This window comes from Bacillus rossius, chromosome 7 (genome assembly GCF_032445375.1).
Source record: "Bacillus rossius redtenbacheri isolate Brsri chromosome 7, Brsri_v3, whole genome shotgun sequence".
NCBI classification, from domain to species: Eukaryota; Metazoa; Arthropoda; class Insecta; order Phasmatodea; family Bacillidae; genus Bacillus; species Bacillus rossius.
In genome coordinates this window covers 6728581-6746184 of record NC_086335.1, presented here as the reverse complement: position 1 = coordinate 6746184, position 17604 = coordinate 6728581, and the positions used below count along the sequence as shown (strand labels likewise).

At 43.4% G+C, this 17604-nt stretch overlaps 1 protein-coding gene across 2 annotated transcripts in view; it reads left to right on the top strand.

Annotated features, from left to right (window-relative positions):
• Positions 1–17604, top strand: part of LOC134533658 (WD repeat-containing protein 47) — a 255441-nt gene that overhangs the window by 232274 nt on the left and 5563 nt on the right. For both annotated transcript variants that reach the window (XM_063371198.1, XM_063371197.1), the window contains 2 exons: positions 1852–1988; positions 16667–16889. In XM_063371198.1, coding sequence (XP_063227268.1) covers positions 1852–1988; positions 16667–16889 — 360 coding nt within the window. The remainder of the gene's footprint in view (positions 1–1851; positions 1989–16666; positions 16890–17604) is intronic.

The window sequence follows — 17604 nt, the reverse complement described above, 5'->3', positions numbered from 1 at the left end:
TTCCCACGTAGTATTTTCTATAATATCACCTGGGCTCCGGGCATAACTCTATGTGAGATTCAAAGTTTTGGACACAAGAAATAAAACAACACAAAGCTTTAACTTACATTATTTGGTACGTAATATCTACTGTAATAAAAATTACAAAAAATATGTGTATATTGCCACCGATTTCATCAATCTCCCATTTCTTTACATGTCTTGCCATGACTTTTCTGAGAATATTTTCGTAAGAATTGAATTCTGTTTGTTTTACGATTGTGGTTATTTAACTAGTGGCTTTCATGATGCTTGCTATTGCTGAAAATTATGAACGAATTATCACAGTAGATGCAAGGTAATGATAACATTAAGTCTTATGTTAATGCAATTTAAACCGCAGTTGAAAGTGCAGTAGACCTCAAGGGCAATGCTGTGGTACTGTCGGTATTGATGTCTCCTCTTTTGTTTGAACTGAACCTGTTGAAGTAACCACAGCTGTTGACAATGTCATCAAATTCACCAACGAAGTTGGCATACATGTTTGTGCAGGTGATAGGTCGAACTGGGCTGAAGGAGCTTCATGTATCGATGGTATGGATACAATGTAGGTCTTCATCGCCGATCGTCTATTTAGAATAAGAATAACAGTCATGTGAATCTATCCGCACACAACCGCGAGCAGAGACACAGAACGTAGGCCACTTATATTTATTCATCTACCCACTTATTTTACGTGACGAAGTTAAGGCATGTTGTGAAATTAAACTTAAACTTATAACAAAACAAACATACGTAATTAAGCTGATGTAAATAAAAGACAATAAACAAGAACACGATAAACAAGTTACAAAATACAATACAAATTAAATAAACAAATGACGAGCAAGTAATGAAATATCGTTCATGCATATTAAACTACAAGATACTGATAGCACAGTTGATACAATAGTAAAAACATGATCGGCAGGGCCTCGTGAGTGTGGTCTGCTGGTCTCCTATAACTCCAGACCGCCGGGCGTTCCACGTGCTAGTCTTCATTATTACAAACACAAACCATTGAAGTCAGCTGTGAAACCAAAATTCTAGGGCTGGGAATCATTTTCAGTAGTGTAGTTGAATGAACCGCATTTCCTCTTTTTTTTTTTTTTGTAAATTTACTATGATATTAATACTTTAATTTAATTTGTGTGTAGTTTGAATACTACATTTGTTAAACTTATGTATTCATAATTAAATACACATTCTGTGCCATCTAACAAGAAACAAGCAAATATTCAATAATGAAGTTTATAAAGTAACACATAGAGAGCATCGTGGTAAAGATGGTTGGTTATACAGCTCCCCTTAACTTTCAAAGAGAGAAGCTTTTAAGGGGGCTGGATACAAGGTAATAAAAATATTAGCCAAAAAAGCACAACAAAATATACCAACCTTCATGGTCCACACAGCTGAGAAAAGATATAACTTAAAATCATACAACATCAAACGAAATAACATAGAAAAGTCGTGAATTAGAATACCATGACTTAGAACAATGACAGCTTCTAAACACGCAACTTAGAATATTATTTCCTTATAAACACACAATATAGTACCACACAACTTATAAATGATGTAATTTATAAAATCATAAATGCCACAACTTAGAATCACACAGTACCAAACAACATAACTTAGAACTGTCAAAAGCTAAAATGAAATAATTTATAAATTAGCACAATTTAGAAAATTTTATCTTGGCTGTTTCTAAGTTGTGTTTCTAAGTTATGACAGTAATCCATGTACGTATATTGTAGCAGCTGTGTGATGTGCCACAGCTGTGAACCAGAGCATGTGGTTGTAGCAGCTGTGTGGTTGTGTGTGTTTCAGGCCACGTGTTGTCGCTGTACAACTGGGGTGGAGCCATGTTCGTGAGTGGCTCGCAGGACAGGACGGTGCGCTTCTGGGACCTCCGCACGCGCGGCTGTGTCAACATGGTCACCCCTGCCACCATGGCCAGTTCCAAGGTGAGGCCCGCCGTTCACAGCCCTGCACTCATCCCAGAGTGTGTACTGTTCCTGAGGTGCGGTTTAAGTTACAGTACATGCCAATGCCTGAAGAAATTTAAAAAAGAATATAAAATTGAGCAGGCACACTGTGATTATAAAATATGCATGAGAATGCTTAAGATTAAAAAACAATTGAGAGGATCTATTTCAAAAGTTACTATCCCTTATTTTTTGTTAATTTATCTTGGGTTCACGATAGCTGTACAAACAAATTCATTTAAAGATTCGTTCAGTACATTGTGCTAATGTTTGTCCAAACACAGTGTGGGTTTAACATCAGTGCAAGTGCGAAATTTAATATAATAATTTACTATTAAATTCTAGGCTTGAAGCATTATTAAGTGCAAGGTTAACTAGCTAAGCAAAATCTCTACTTTAAATTTTTTAGTAGACATCATAATTTGCTTTTGTGGTTAAAAATACAAATAAAATAATTGGTATGACAATTTTTCATTCGTAAAATTCGTACATTGACGGAAATTAATCAATCATGTACTTAACATTTACCTTGACTGGTCAAAGTTTAGCAGCCGGTAGTCCATTTCCTACTTCTGGAGTTACTAAATCATCAAAACACTCATGAAATTCGTACTAGAAAAAGGTAATCCATTTTTGGTCAATCCGCTTGAGCCCAGGTACTGAAAGATGTAAAATTTAATAATGTATACAATTATTTGGATGATGTTTTAATGTATTAAGAAAATTTAAGGATAATGTTAAAGTTACTGCTGCAGTCGATAGTACCAATATCTATGTGGACATTCAGGGTGGGCCGTGTAGGGGAAACAGGTGGGGGGTTTGGCCCAAGCAGAAGTGAGCCGACGATAGCATGGCAACACCATCGTCCAAGATTCACCGTTTTTCATCCCATGAAGACAACCCTACTTTGGTCACGCAATCCATGCAAACAATGTGATTCCGAGAACAAGAGTTCTATTGTGGTTCCCCAAAACCAATAATTATTCCATAGGCATCCAAGATATTGCTCTAAAAGTAGTGATCGTAGAACACTAGCCTTACACTTATAATGAGCATCCCCACCAGTCTCACGGCCCAGCCCTGACTGGCCAAACGTGCGGCAATAGCTGGAGTCTACATTCATGGAACAAGTTTTAGCATAAATAATGCATACTTACTTTGTCATATCGATCAAGGTTGAGACCATGTAAGCTACACAGTTCTCCCCTTGAAAGTGCACATAACTGGTAAGAAAAGCAATGTAGTGTCATGAGAGGGGGGTTTTGAGTCGGCGTACGTGTATACCTTGGGCGCCACCACGTGGATGGGCACGTGGACCTGGCTACCGACTGTCCCAGGGCCGTGACGTGGCCCATGTGGAGCTAGGCTCGACTTCCCCCCGCTAGCACTCACCGGCCCACTCTCAGCGGCGGGCACGCTATGTTACCAGCGAATACGACTGCCAGTGGGGTCTTGTCTCTGTACTGGGCAGCTCGTGGTCGAGAATTTAGTGCAACGATTCGGGTGAATATTAAGTTTCATTGCCGCCGACACTTACACTGATAACGCGTACAAAAAACAGCAAGTAGTCCAGCTTTCTTGCTGACCAGGACACCGCGTGGCCCGGCCCCAAAAGTGCAAGCTCACCCAATAATACAAAACGCTCCGGGGAGCTTTAATTAATTGAAATCACAGTCTGCCGCCGGGGTAGGCCTCGAAGGTTACTTTAAAAAGTTTAAAATAATTACGACGGCAGATGATAAAGGTCAGTTGAGAACAAAAGTTGAAGTTGACGAGGTGCTGAGATGCGTCCTACCCCGCACGGCGAACGGTAGAGACTGCCCCGGGCCCCGGGTGTCATGGCCGCAGGAAGTGCTGAACTTACCGTTAGTACATTAATATTAAAGACAGTTAAACATAACTATTAAAACCTTTTAAAAATTGCAAGTTAATTAAGATTTAAGGATTACGTATTACAGATATTTAAGAATTACATTATTTAAACAAGATGCAGTCTCCACTGCTCCAGTTAGGGTGGGCGCTGAAAGGGTTCGCGCAAGGCGACCGGACACACGCACACACTTGTTGGCGGGAGGCTTGAAACAGAGGGGGCTGGCAGTGGCGTGAGGCACATCGGGCTCAGGGAGGGCGTAGCCCTGGTCGACGTCAGTAGTAACAAGCTAACATAAGACACATATTTGTTCACCATCGTGGTGCAGGAGACATCGACCTCTGATAGACAGGTGGACATTCTTAGCTGCCTCACATGCATATAGGAATCACATCTTTCTGTCACTATCAGTGTTGACATAAACATTAATTTCTAAGATATTTTTTTTTTTTTTTACATAAACTAGTAATCCGCTTGAACTAAGCAGAGCAAACTCACTTAACACTTCATTAGCATAGGAACAACTGTGGAATTAAACATTTGTGTGGGGTCGTCACTCGTCAAAATGGGATTGGCTTTGGAGGCAAAACGTAAGAAACTCTGGTTGACCCCTGAACTATATCTTCCTTAACAAACCTTACAGAGTGTCAAATAAATGTTGAAAGTGTGGACAGCAGTTCAACTACAACCAAAAATGGTTCCCTGCGACTAGAGAGGAATTTGTGAATATTGGGATTAGGTCCCTCAATAACATTTGCTATACTGGAATTAATTAATTGACCATTTAATGCAGTTAGTGACAGCCTCCAGGATAGCCTGAGGTGACTGCCTCTTTTATTGACAACTGCCGGCAGCCAACACAAGGATTGGAGATTAATGAAATTAACAAATTTCTTAACAAACATTAAAAAAAAACCAAATTCGACCAAAATCACAACCTTAGTACCAAGCGAACCAGATATATTTAAAAGGGAGTTGACATTGTCCGGGCCTGCGGCCCCTTTGAGTCCGATATGCCACCGCCCAAACACCACCACCCTCCATTCAAATCTCCCACTAATGAGTGCGTGCGTGTGTGTGTGAGTTGGTCGCCCGGCAAGAGGGCGCTGTAGAGTCAGTGTGCCGCACCCCTAAATATAATTAAATGCATCATTGTAAATTGTTTTTATTGTTTCCCGAGTGTGACGTGACGGCAGATCGGCCGGGAGGGTTTTTATGTTCTTTTATTTAAAATTGTGTAATTAAATATAAGGGCGTTTCCGGACATTCCCGAAGCACACCGAAGGAAACCGAAGCCAGACACTGTTTAAATATATTCTTTAACCGCTTGTTCATCTCTGCATAGTAATTCTGTTCGTCTTTAATTCTCTTTAAATCTTTTTCTTTTAGTCCTCGGAGCTCCTCTCGGTCGGGGGACTGCTTTAATGATTAATTACATAGTGACCATTACCGGTCTTTTTTCCTAAGCATTATACGTAAGTCGAGGTGTGACCACGTAGTTGGTCACTTCACTTAAACCGATTTGTGTCGCGGGCGTTTGTTACAGTTTAAATTGTGTGCATGTGCAATCGAAGTTGGCCAAATAAATAAGGGCGTATAAATTTAAATGTCTATTCTTTTTTTTTAAATATGTGTGACCATCTTGAGTGTGACGGCATGTGGGACGCCTAAGAGCCCACGGCGTAGGGAATAGCGTGCCTGACGCTGAGAGCGGGCAGATATTAGTACTAGGCTGGCTTCAGGGGGAAATTAAAATCACGCCTCACATGGGCGACGTCACGACCCTGGTAAAGAGTCTCGCATAGGTCCGTGCCCGTTGCACGATGGCGCCCTTAAATTCCGAGCATTCAACGAAAAAACCCGTTTTATTAAAGATCGGAGGCCACGGCCCCGTATCAGAGTATAGGATAAAAATAAAACTATTCAAAAATAAGCATATATATTTGCCCAAGTGATAATCTTTACAATGATAATACACAATGGCATCTGGGAATAACTTTGCAGCAGAGCCAACAAAAAATATAAGGCCAAACAAAATATATTGGACCAGAAATACCATGCAAGCCTGTTACATGCAAAATAGAATCTATAGTAACAGTAATTCTTATGCTTTATGCCACCTCAAAAATATTTAAGTTTTTGGCAAACAAAAAAATTAATTATTTTTAGAGTTCATAAAGCTGTCAATCTTATTTCAGTAATTATGGTTACATTTCTAGTGGCACCAAATACTAAACTATCCTCTTCAGTAGAGTTTTCGTCGCATAACTAAAAAAATTTAGCCTTACAATTATTAATTTAGTAACTCTAATGAAAACTTATGTATTGAGTGTACTTGGAAATGTAATTGTAGTGAAGTACACAATAGCTCACAAAATTATTTCACTTGAAAATGAACGAAAACATGTATCTTTAGCAATACAGGAAAATACAAGCCTGGTCAGGTTTTTTTTTTTACAAAACTGAAAATTCCAACTCATAAATTACATGGTTGCATTACGTGTGCACACAAAACCACCAGGTGCCAGCGCAATTTTTTTTCTGCCATTTCCCATACAGTCAAATGGGGAAGAACAACATGCAATTCTAAAGGGCATCATTGCAACAGTGGTAATTTTAAAACTTTCTAACAGAGTGCCAGAGGCAAAATTCATGATAAACCCAGTAAAATCTCTTAAACATTGTTGGGACAATCCCTACTTCACTGCCTTATGCAAGCACAAAAGAAATTTTGTGCCAGGTTTAATTAATTTTGGGTAAGTTTGTAACTGTCTGTCTGTTCTAGAAAGGCAAGAAAATAATTTATTTAAGAGAAGCAACTCAGTAGTTTAAAATGTTTTGTTTTCTCAGAGCAACCACGAATATTGGTACAAGTGGGAAAACAGGTTGGAAACGAATAGCCCAATTCATTATCTACAGGTTTATTTTTTACCCAATGTAGTCTCCTGCTGAAGCTTTGCTGGACAGTGGCTCACACAAGCTCATCTTTTACCACTCACCTCTATGTCAACACACTGCCACGCACTGCCACCACTACCTGTCCGATGCACACCCACATCAGTCTTCATGTACAAAGCTTGTCGTAAGTTGTCCACCTTCGCTCACCAAGAAATTACTCGCCCTCTGCACTTCTGCCTCTGAGGCTGGCATCGTTATTTAAAACTCCTCAGCCCCCTTCTGGAATGGTCTGCACCCCTTCAAAGTATCGCATCATCAGGGTTGACTTGATACCCGAAGCTGCAAAAAAAAATGGCATCCACTTCATGCCACTTCGTGCAGGCAGGACTCTGGGATCATGCCAAACCTTCAGAGATGCAGAGGGGTGGGTAGCAAGGCATGGTTGCTAGTCGCATAATGCCTAATGGACCATGCCCCACCCCTAGGAAAGCATGCAGACTGGCTGGCTTCTTGATAGTCTCGTACCACTGCCCCATCCATAAGCATGTTCGCCCCAAACAGGCAACACATCTCTTCTGGCATATTCCCTCAAGCAGTCCAAATTCACTATTTTTATTCATCCCCTCTTTCCTCACTGGATGTGGTTATTCCACATCCAGTCATTTCAACACTTCACATGGGACGCTTGAAGTTTAGGGCATTTGCCTTTATTTTGTAGTGGGTTGTATAGGTACAAAAAATTGTCTTCCTGAAATTCAGTTGAGTTAGCCTCTTTCAAGTTCTCTCTTGTCTTTATCCAATTCGTCACTTATCAAAGGCTTATACAAGCCTCATTGTGTATGAGTTACATGCTCCTCGAGATGATAGGCATAGTCCTTGGTGCTGATTGGCTCTTGGCGAGAATGCCCATACGTCACAGGGTAGCCTCTACTCCTGTCCAAAAACATTACCAGCAGGAGTCTAAACAGTAGTTATGGATAGCCTTATAAGCCATCAGGAATAACTGTATGTGTTGATCCCAATCCTGTTGATGCTCGGCCACAACCTTGGCAAGGTACTCTTCTAAGGTCCTGTTGCACCTCTCCACCTGCCGTCAGACTGAGGCTGTAAGGCTGTGGTCCAGGAGCAGACAACCCTGATGGAATATAGTTGAATCAAAATTGCAGCCTTGGTCTGAGTGCAGCTTAATCGGTACCCTTAATCTGCAAATGAGGTTGACTTGTACGTACGCCACAGCAGTGGCTTCCTGGTTTGAAAGAGCATAAGCCTCTGGCCATACTGAAATAATCACTCACTATAAGGATATACCGGTTACCATCTTGGAGAATGGCCCAGCAATGTCAATAGCTACCCTCTCAAAAGGGGCTCTAACATTGCAGGACTCTTTTTTCCATGACTATGTTACTGTGACTCCCTATTAGCTGAAGAGAGGTCACATTTTTGCACTAAGATTCTACATCTTTCATTCAATCTACATCATTCAATTAGTTGTGACTCTCTACCCAGCCTATAATCGGCCCTAAGTCAGTATTTTGTCGCAGTGCCATTTATAGGGTGGCATGGTCCTCTTTGTCCTTGCTGTCCACAATACGTACATCTAATGTCTTCGATTCATTCATTATTCTCTGGCCACTTGCAATGGTTGCAGTCTAGACTTCATGTTCGACAAGAGAGGGCTTCAGCATTGCTGTGAGGTCGGCAATAATACTACTGTGTCTGGTCAGCCACCAGCAAGTTGTCCCTCTGGCTTTTTGAACCACAACATGGGCAGTGTACACAATGAATTTTTTTCCCACATAAGTATGTACTTGTAAAAATGTGCAGTTAACTACAGTTAGTAGTTCTCTTCTGATGATGCAATAGTTACTTTCGGGCCTATATATAGCTTAGCTGTACTACCCTATGACTCGTTCATTTTCATCCTGAATCTGGGAAAGTACAGCACACAGTCCTTGCATCTGTATCAAGGATATATTCTCCTTGTTTGTGTGAGCAGGCAGGTATGGGGCTAGAACACAGTGCCTTCTTAAGGTTCTGAAAGGCAGCCTAACACCTAGAAGTCCACAAGAACTGTCTCTTCTCCTCTGTCGGTTTATTCAGTGGTCTGGCAACAGCTGCAACCTCAGGCAAGAAGTAGATGTGGTAGGTACCTTCTCCTAGGAAACTCTTTAAATTATGTTTATCTTTAGGTTGAGGCCACTTCTTTACAGGCGGGGGGATCTTCTCAGAGTCGGTCCGTGCTCTATCTTGTGATACCTTATGTCCTAGAAAGACAGTATGTCCATAAAATGATGTCCCATTTATAAATTTTGATATTATCAACTGTAAGCTTTGTAGAGTTTTGGTTCAAGGTCACAAAGAGTAACTAACTCAAACAGTTTTAGATAAGTGCATGCACGAGTACTGATTTTTGTTTCCTCACTTTCAGCATCACCTACGCAAAATTGCAATTCCTAAGCATAAAGATTTTGTTTTGCAATTTGCTAAGAGTGATTCTGTAATTTCAGTTCCACGTGTGTTTAGTTTGTACGAGAGTGGTTGAACATCGAAGCCCCTGGCTGTTGGATTGGTCTTAATGGCCGAGTTGACACAGCTCTTTTTCGCTGGCCTCCATGTTCACCTGACATAATGCCATTCAATTTTTTCCTTTGGGGTTTTATAAAAGATAGTGTCTACGTTCTGCTGCTACCTAATGATTTGCCAGAGTTCAGGTACAGAATTGCTTCTATTTCTCCTGTGTGTTAACCAAAGTGTGGGAAGGTTTGGACTTAAGGTTGGATGTGTGCCGTATAGCTAAAGGTGAACATAATGAACATTTGTAACCTTTACTAGGTTAGTTTACCTTCAATTCGATCTGTGGTGTTTCGTACTGAAACTGTTGTGAAAGTCAAAAATGATAGCCGGACGTCCGATGACGCCGGTACCAGATGACACACTGAGTCTCTCCCGGTGGCCACCAGGATCGCTTGAGCTAATGGCAGCAAAATGGCGCCATATTCGAATTTGAAGCGTCACACACTTGGATCAGACAACACAAATCCAGGGCAAGCACTATTTACACATCCAACATACCGCCCACCAAAATGCATATTTTAAACATTTATTGGGCGGGCAACGGGCACAGCTTCACCACAGGCCGCAGAAAGGTGCCTTGTTGGGTCTTCACCTCAGCCACTCTCACTACACCATCTGAGCCAGGAAAAGTCTTCACAATACGGCCTAGCTTCCAGGACAGTGGTGGTAGATTCGGATCTTTTATGAGAACCAAGGTGCCAACACTGATGATGTCTTGGTCAGTTAGGCTCTTGGGTCGTTGCTGCAGCTGTTGTAGATAATCCTGGTGCCAGCGCTTCCAGAATGACTGATGCGCCTGCTGGATGAGTTGCCATTGAGACAAACGATTTAGCTTGAGGTGGGACAAATCTGGTTCGGGCACTAGTGCAGGAGGCCCCAAGACTAGAAAATGACTGGGTGTCAGAGCAGCCATGTCGTTTGGATTATTTGAGAGAGCACACAGAGGCCGTGAGTTGAGAATGGCCTCCACTTGTGTCATGAGAGTGTATAATTCCTCATAAGTGAGTACCTGAGCACCTACACTCTTTATGAGGAGAGACTTCACAGACTTTACACCTGCCTCCCACAGGCCTCCGAAATGTGGTGCCGATGGGGGATTGAAATGCCAGAGAACTTGGTGTTCAACCAGCGACTGAGCAAAGGAGTCATGTGTATCCTTGCTTGACATGAAGGCTCTCAGTCCAGTCAACAAGCGACTGGCACCGACAAAGTTAGTCCCGCAATCGCTGTGAAGGTCAGAGCATCGCCCCCGACGAGACAAGAAACAGCGAAAGGCAGCTATGAAAGCATCTGTCGTCAGATCAGAGGCCAGCTCCAAGTGGATTGCTTTGGTGGCAAAGCATACAAACAGGCACAAGTAGGCATCCTGGATCCGGGCCTTCCGCAGTCGGGACATGGTGATTTTAAAGGATCCAGCATAGTCGACTCCTGTCTTGAGAAATGGCTTGGCCTGTGTGACACGATCGACTGGAAGATTACCCATGGGTGGGTTTCGAGGCACAGGGCGAACTCGAAAGCATAAAGTACACTTCTTCAGCCGTTGACGAATGAGGCCCCGAGCACCTACAATCCAGAAGTCACGTTGCACAGCAGACTGTAGTATGGTGGGACCACAGTGCATCAGATGGATGTGAAGGTGGTCAATTACAAGGTCTGTCAATCTGTGGTGTTTGGGCAGTAGAATTGGATGTCGTTGGTTGTAAGCTAAGTCTGATAGCTCCAAACGTCCGCCCACCCTGAGGATGCCAGCAGGATCCAAGAAGGGAGACAGCTTGAAGAGTGGACCCCGATATGGTTGGTTAGCTTGCAGAGCTTTGATATCAGATGTGAATGCTGAAGCCTGGGCTAAACGAACCCATACCATCATGGCATCTTTAAGCTCATTAGAATCTGGTGGACTACGGGGGGGAAGTTTCTTGAAGCGCAAACGTTGCACAAAGCGGAGACAATAGGCAGTAATGCGTTTGACCTTGCTTAAAGATGAGAACCTTTCCAGCAGCGTAGTGTCTGCCAGCGGGTTGACACTATGCAAGGTAAAGATCCGTTGTTCCATCACTGTTTCGTCCATGCTGTCCATCAAGCCGGTGAGTTGTGGCCATTCCTCTGGTGGCTTATACAGCCATGATGGACCGGTCCACCACAGCGAGTGGTCAGCTATCTCACTTGGAAACAAGCCCCTAGAGGCACAATCAGCGGGGTTTCTGTCTGACAACACATGATTCCAGTGCTTTGCTGGGACAAGGTCATGGATTTGGCCGACACGATTTGCAACAAAAGTTTTCCATTTATGGGGTGATCCACGGATCCAGTGGAGGACAACTGTAGAGTCTGTCCAGGCAAATATTTGGTCTAGGTTCACATGAGGTCCGTAATTTTGCAAGATCCTATGCATTGTGCGAGCAAGCAGCAAAGCACCACAGAGTTCCAGGCGAGGCAATGACACTCTTTTAATTGGGGCTACCTTTGACCTTCCAACCAGAAGGTATACAGATACTGAGCCATCAGGTGAAGTGGCTCTGAGATAAACAACTGCCGCATAACCTTGCTCCAAACTATCAGAGAATCCATGGATCTCTAGTATGAGTTCTCTTTGGGTCACTGGGACAAATCTTGAAATAGTGATGCTAGCCAGAATAGGAAGCTCTCGCTGGAACCGCTGCCACGTTGCAAGGATGTCGGCAGGAGGAGGGTCATCCCAATCTATGCATCGAATCCACAAGTGCTGAATGAGGCATTTTGCAAGCAGGACCACAGGTGACAGCCAACCTAGAGGGTCAAATATTCGCGCCAAGTCGGACAGTATGCTTCGCTTCGTAGCTGTCGAGGAAGTAGGTTGAACATTGTAAGCGAATGCATCCACTTCAGATTGCCACTGCAGACCCAATATTTTGACGGTGGGAAGTCCACAAGTGTTGTCCAAGGGGAGAGCCTTGCTGCCCTGCACCAAGTCTTTGGAAAGCCAAGAGAGCAGAGATAAATCATTACTGGCAAATTTTCGCAACTGAAAACCGCCAGCCTTGAGGAGGTCAACTAACTCTCTTTGCAATGAGATAGCCTCACGTGCATTGGGTGCTCCAGTTACAACATCATCAACATACGTGTCCTTTAGGAGGACTGATGATGCCCGAGGGAATCTATCTTTCTCATCTGTAGCCAGTTGATGGAGTGTGCGGATAGCAAGGTAGGGTGCAGATGACACGCCATAGGTCACAGTGTTGAGCCTGTACTCACAAACTGGATCATCATCAGACGGTCGCCACAGAATTCGTTGACAGTCGCGGAATTCCTCTTGAACTAGAATCTGACAGTACATCTGTCGTATGTCAGCAGTAAATGCAACTGCATGATCTCGAAATGAGAGAAGAACGTCAGCTATGTCCCTCTGCAGTTTGGGTCCCGTAAGTAATTGATCATTCAGAGAAGTTCCTTTGCTGTCCTTGGCCGATGCATCAAAGACCACACGTAACTTTGTTGTACTACTGTCTGGTTTCAAAACTCCGTGATGAATATAAAACGACGGTGTAGTCAACTGGGGTTCTTGAACCATTGAAATATGACCCTGGTCAACGTAATCTGACATAAATTCTACATAGGATGCCTTAAAATGAGGGTTTTGTTCATCTTGCGTTCAAGGTAGTGAAAACGCTTGAGTGCTTGAACACGTGATTCCTCAAAATGAGGTGAAGGCTCCTTGAAAGGTAAGGCCACACTATATCTACCATTCTCATCTCTTCTGCAAGTCTCGAGAAAGATCTGTTCACATCGAATGTCCTCAGAGGAAGGCTTTGGGGGTACAATAACCTCTTCCACCTCCCAAAACTGCCGAACTGTGTCATCAAGTGTTGGTGTAATAGAATGAAGTGATACACAACTGAGCGATACTGCAGATGTGGGTACTCTCCCCATCACTACCCATCCAAAGACAGTGTCAATCGCTACAGGGACCTGGGTACTGAGACTTAGTGTGCGCCCGCTCAGCACATAGGGAAACAGATCTGCCCCAATTAGCACGTCAATAGGCCCAGGCTGTGCATAGTGAGGGTCAGCTAGTTGCAAATGGGAAAGATGATCCCATGAATGAGGGTTCAGTTGTGTTGTAGGCAGTGAGCCGGTGATCTTAGGTAAAATGAAGGCAGTGAGTGACAATCGTGGACCCTCCTGACCAACTGGTTTCACTAAACAGTCAATTACTCCCCTAGCGACATGCACTGGTACCTGGGAAACACCGTAGACTGGCAGAGCTGCCTTTCGACGTATTAAGCCTAGCCTCTTCACACAACCTTCTGTCATGAAGCTGGATTGGCTGGCAGAGTCCAAGAGTGCTCGAACTGTGTGAGTCCTGCCAGAGCTGACTGGAATTTCTATGAGTGCAGTGGACAGCAAAATCGTAGATGGACTGTCTTGATTATGCAGTTCGGATGCAGCCAAATATTGTCCAGGAGATGAAACACACAACGCATTCACACCATCATGGTCTGGTGACTGTGGTCGCATGTCACTAAAATGAAGTAGTGTGTGATGTCGAGAGTCACAAGACCGACAATGAGAAGACGAAAGGCATGCACTTGCATGATGAGACGTTCGCAAGCAGTTCAAACAGAGGTTTCCTGACCTCACCATCTGATACCTTTCCTTTGGGGATGACTCAAGGAACTTGGGGCACTGGGAGATTTCGTGAGGTCCACTGCATATGACACACTTCACTGACTTGGAAACAGTGTTTCCTGCGAATGACATGTTGCACATATCTTGAAGCTGGCTTAGAATAAATAGACGACTTGCTCTTAAAGGTTTTCCCAGACGTCACTAACTGTGACTCAGCTGCACGACGGTAACCCTCTAAAAATAACAAAAACTCGGTAAGCTTGGGTAACTCTGCTCCCTTGTCATTAATAAACAGCTCCCACTGGTTATGCAAAACCTTATCCAGCTTAGCTTCAATGATATGCAGCAACAGCGGGTCCCATTTTTCAACATTGACATCCAGCACTCGCAATGCTGCAATGTGCTCTGCCAGAAGAGACATGATCTTATTCACTGATGCTGGGGCCTCTAATGACACAGATGGTATTTGCATAATTGCTTCAATGTGCAATGAAACAATCAAGCGCTTGTTACTGTACCTCTTAGACAGTAGTTCCCAAGCAATACTATAGTTCGAATCAGTCAAGGGTAATGCTTGAATTACTGCCAACGCGTCACCAGACAAAGATGACTTTAGGTAAGATAGTCTCTCTACATTGGTGAGACTTCGGTTGTCTACAACCAGAGCCTCAAACAGATTTGAGAAGCTGAGCCATTCTGTTGGATTACCCTGAAAGTGGGGTAAATCAATAGCTGGCAGACGGGGTGACGACCCAGCTGCACATTGATTACGTGTTTCTTTGTTCCGCTTCTTAGAATCCTGCACTAATGTGTCCCAGATTGCATTAACTTCATAATAAAGATCGTCGAAGTGATTTAGCCTACTTGTATGCCATGTGTCATCAAAATCAACTTGCTCCTTGCATGCCAATTCATAAGCCAAATGGTCATCTTCAAACCAATTACGAAGCTGAGATAAGTCCCGACAGGTTGCAAAGAATAATGACTGCTTGGAAGTGTCTGTAGTAACCCTTTTGGCCAGATCCGCGGCACGCTGTAATCGGTTTTCGGCACGCTCCAGACGTCGCTCCAGAGCTGAAACACTGTCAGTCATGGTTGTGTTTATTCTACTGAAGTACACTCAGTCAAAAATAGGAGCACAAAATATATAAGTTAAATATAATCGATTTTTCAGCTAAAAATCGATTTTTTAACTAAAATCAATTTTGAACCGAGTGATGTTTAAATAATCGATTTTCCATGTCCTGTGAATCGATTTTGTATCGATATCTGTAGTAATGCCAAACAAAGACTTGGCAAAATCTATGTCAACGGTCTACTTAATAATTCAAAGTCATATTTCACCGCCAGTCTTAGAAAACACGCAATCTTATAGCAGACCGGTCATTATCAGTATCTGGTTACCGTGGAAAGATGATAAGAAATAATGATAAGAAATAATAGTGCGGCACGACACAAAGGGCTTCGTCAGCACCTGCACCGTCAGTATGATAAAGGCAGCTCTTATCTTCCCTTACGCACTCAGTTCTTATCTTCCCTTCCACAGGAAGCTAATAGCACATTAAGATAACCCATTCACGTTTTTATGGCGGCGCAACGACGGACAAAGAAGACTCTGTACAACGAACAACGCAAACAAACACTCCGAATCTCTCCACGTAACTAGAACCGAGCCCGATAGTTCAGTAATCGCGGTTAGCGGATTGATCCGGCCCGGAGGACCAAATGTTTCGTACTGAAACTGTTGTGAAAGTCAAAAATGATAGCCGGACGTCCGATGACGCCGGTACCAGATGACACACTGAGTCTCTCCCGGTGGCCACCAGGATCGCTTGAGCTAATGGCAGCAAAATGGCGCCATATTCGAATTTGAAGCGTCCAACACTTGGATCAGACAACACAAATCCAGGGCAAGCACTATTTACACATCCAACATGTGGTTTGTTGTAAATAGTGAAATAGTCTATATTAAACTGTTACAATACGCCATCGAAACTAGGACATTCTTTTATGGACATCCTGTAGTACTTCATGTTGGAACTATATTGTCACCACAATAATTTCATCCAGATATACCTGGCATGTTTTCCATGTCAAGTCATGCATCTCACTTTCCATCAATCTTTCAAACGTTGCAGGAGTATGACAATCCAAATGGCAGCACAGTGAACGGGAACAATCCACTTGCTAGTAAACACTCTTCAAGTCCTGTGTCAAGAACCCCTTAGTGCCAGCAAGTGTGACCAGAGTGTCATTAATATGTGGAAGGTGGTATCTGCCCTTTTGGTGAATTCTTTCAGCTTCCTGTAGTCCACGCAGTCCTTCTTTGCTGCCAGAACGACGGGGGATGTCCAGGGACTTGCTGATGGCTCTGTTACCCCATCCTTGGCCATCTTCTCTGCCCCTTCCTGCTTTGCCAAAGGCAGCTACCATGAGGCCTGCCATATGGTTCTTCTTTGTCTGTGTTAGTTGCAATGGAAGACTAGATTCATTTTCTAAAACTCAGTATCCCTGGGAGAGAACACACCCTGGTTTATGTTGCATCATACATGCTCTTGGGATATTTTGTCATTGCCGCCTTCGAGTCAGGTCGAGCGCTAGTGACATGGGCGGAGGTGTAAAGGATGTATGCCCCATTACAGTGTGTGCGGTGTGGCGCAGGTGGTGATGTGTGTATGTACAGCGGCGAGGTGTGTGCGGTGTGGCGCAGGCGGGCTCGCCGGTGGCGGCGGTGTGCGTGGACCCCAGCGGACGCCTGCTGGTGTCGGGCCACGAGGACTGCAGCTGCGTGCTGTACGACATCCGGGGCTGCCGCAGCGTCCAGGGCTTCAAGCCACACTCGGCCGACGTGCGGTCCATCCGCTTCTCGCCCAGCGCCTACTACCTGCTCACCGCCGGCTACGACAACAAGCTGGTGCTCACCGACCTGCAAGGTGGTCTCTCGCTTCACTTCCACTTGCCTTCACATTGTAAATTGAGCCATTGTAGTCAAAATCCTGTATATGTAGCCTCTGTGTAGCCAAATGCCTGCATGTGTAGCTGAATGTGTACCAGGTTCTTAAGTTTATGGTTCTATTAATCCTATGATATGTATAAAGTGAACAGTTTATGTACTTAACAGTAATAAGGTGAGATGGCTCAAATTATATTTTATGGCTTTAAAGAATCCATTAAGTGCATAAAGTTGTGTTAATATAGTAGGCCAGATGGTTTGGAGACACTTGTATTGTTAGCTTGTTATTGGCACTATAGTGCGGTAAAAGAGCACAAAATATTCCAAATAATTGTTTATTTTAACACACTATAACACTATAAGTACTATAACTAGTGAACTATTTTAAAGTACATATTATTTTACTAATAATAAATTATACATAATTATTCTGAATTGAATTGTTATATTCATTCAATTTAGGGCTTATAGTCAGACAATATTTATTCTCAACACAGCTAGCTTGCATCCCAAACACTTCCTTTTCCAGAAGTATTACAAAGAGCCTCCAATATCCACCCGTGCTATCGCTCTGCGCAAGTTACAACAGCCTGACCACTCTCGGCAGGCTAGTATTCTCTCCTCTCCTGTTCCCGCATCAGACTCTGCTGGATTGTCTCAGGAGGAGTCAGAGCCTCCAAATGTCACCCGTACTA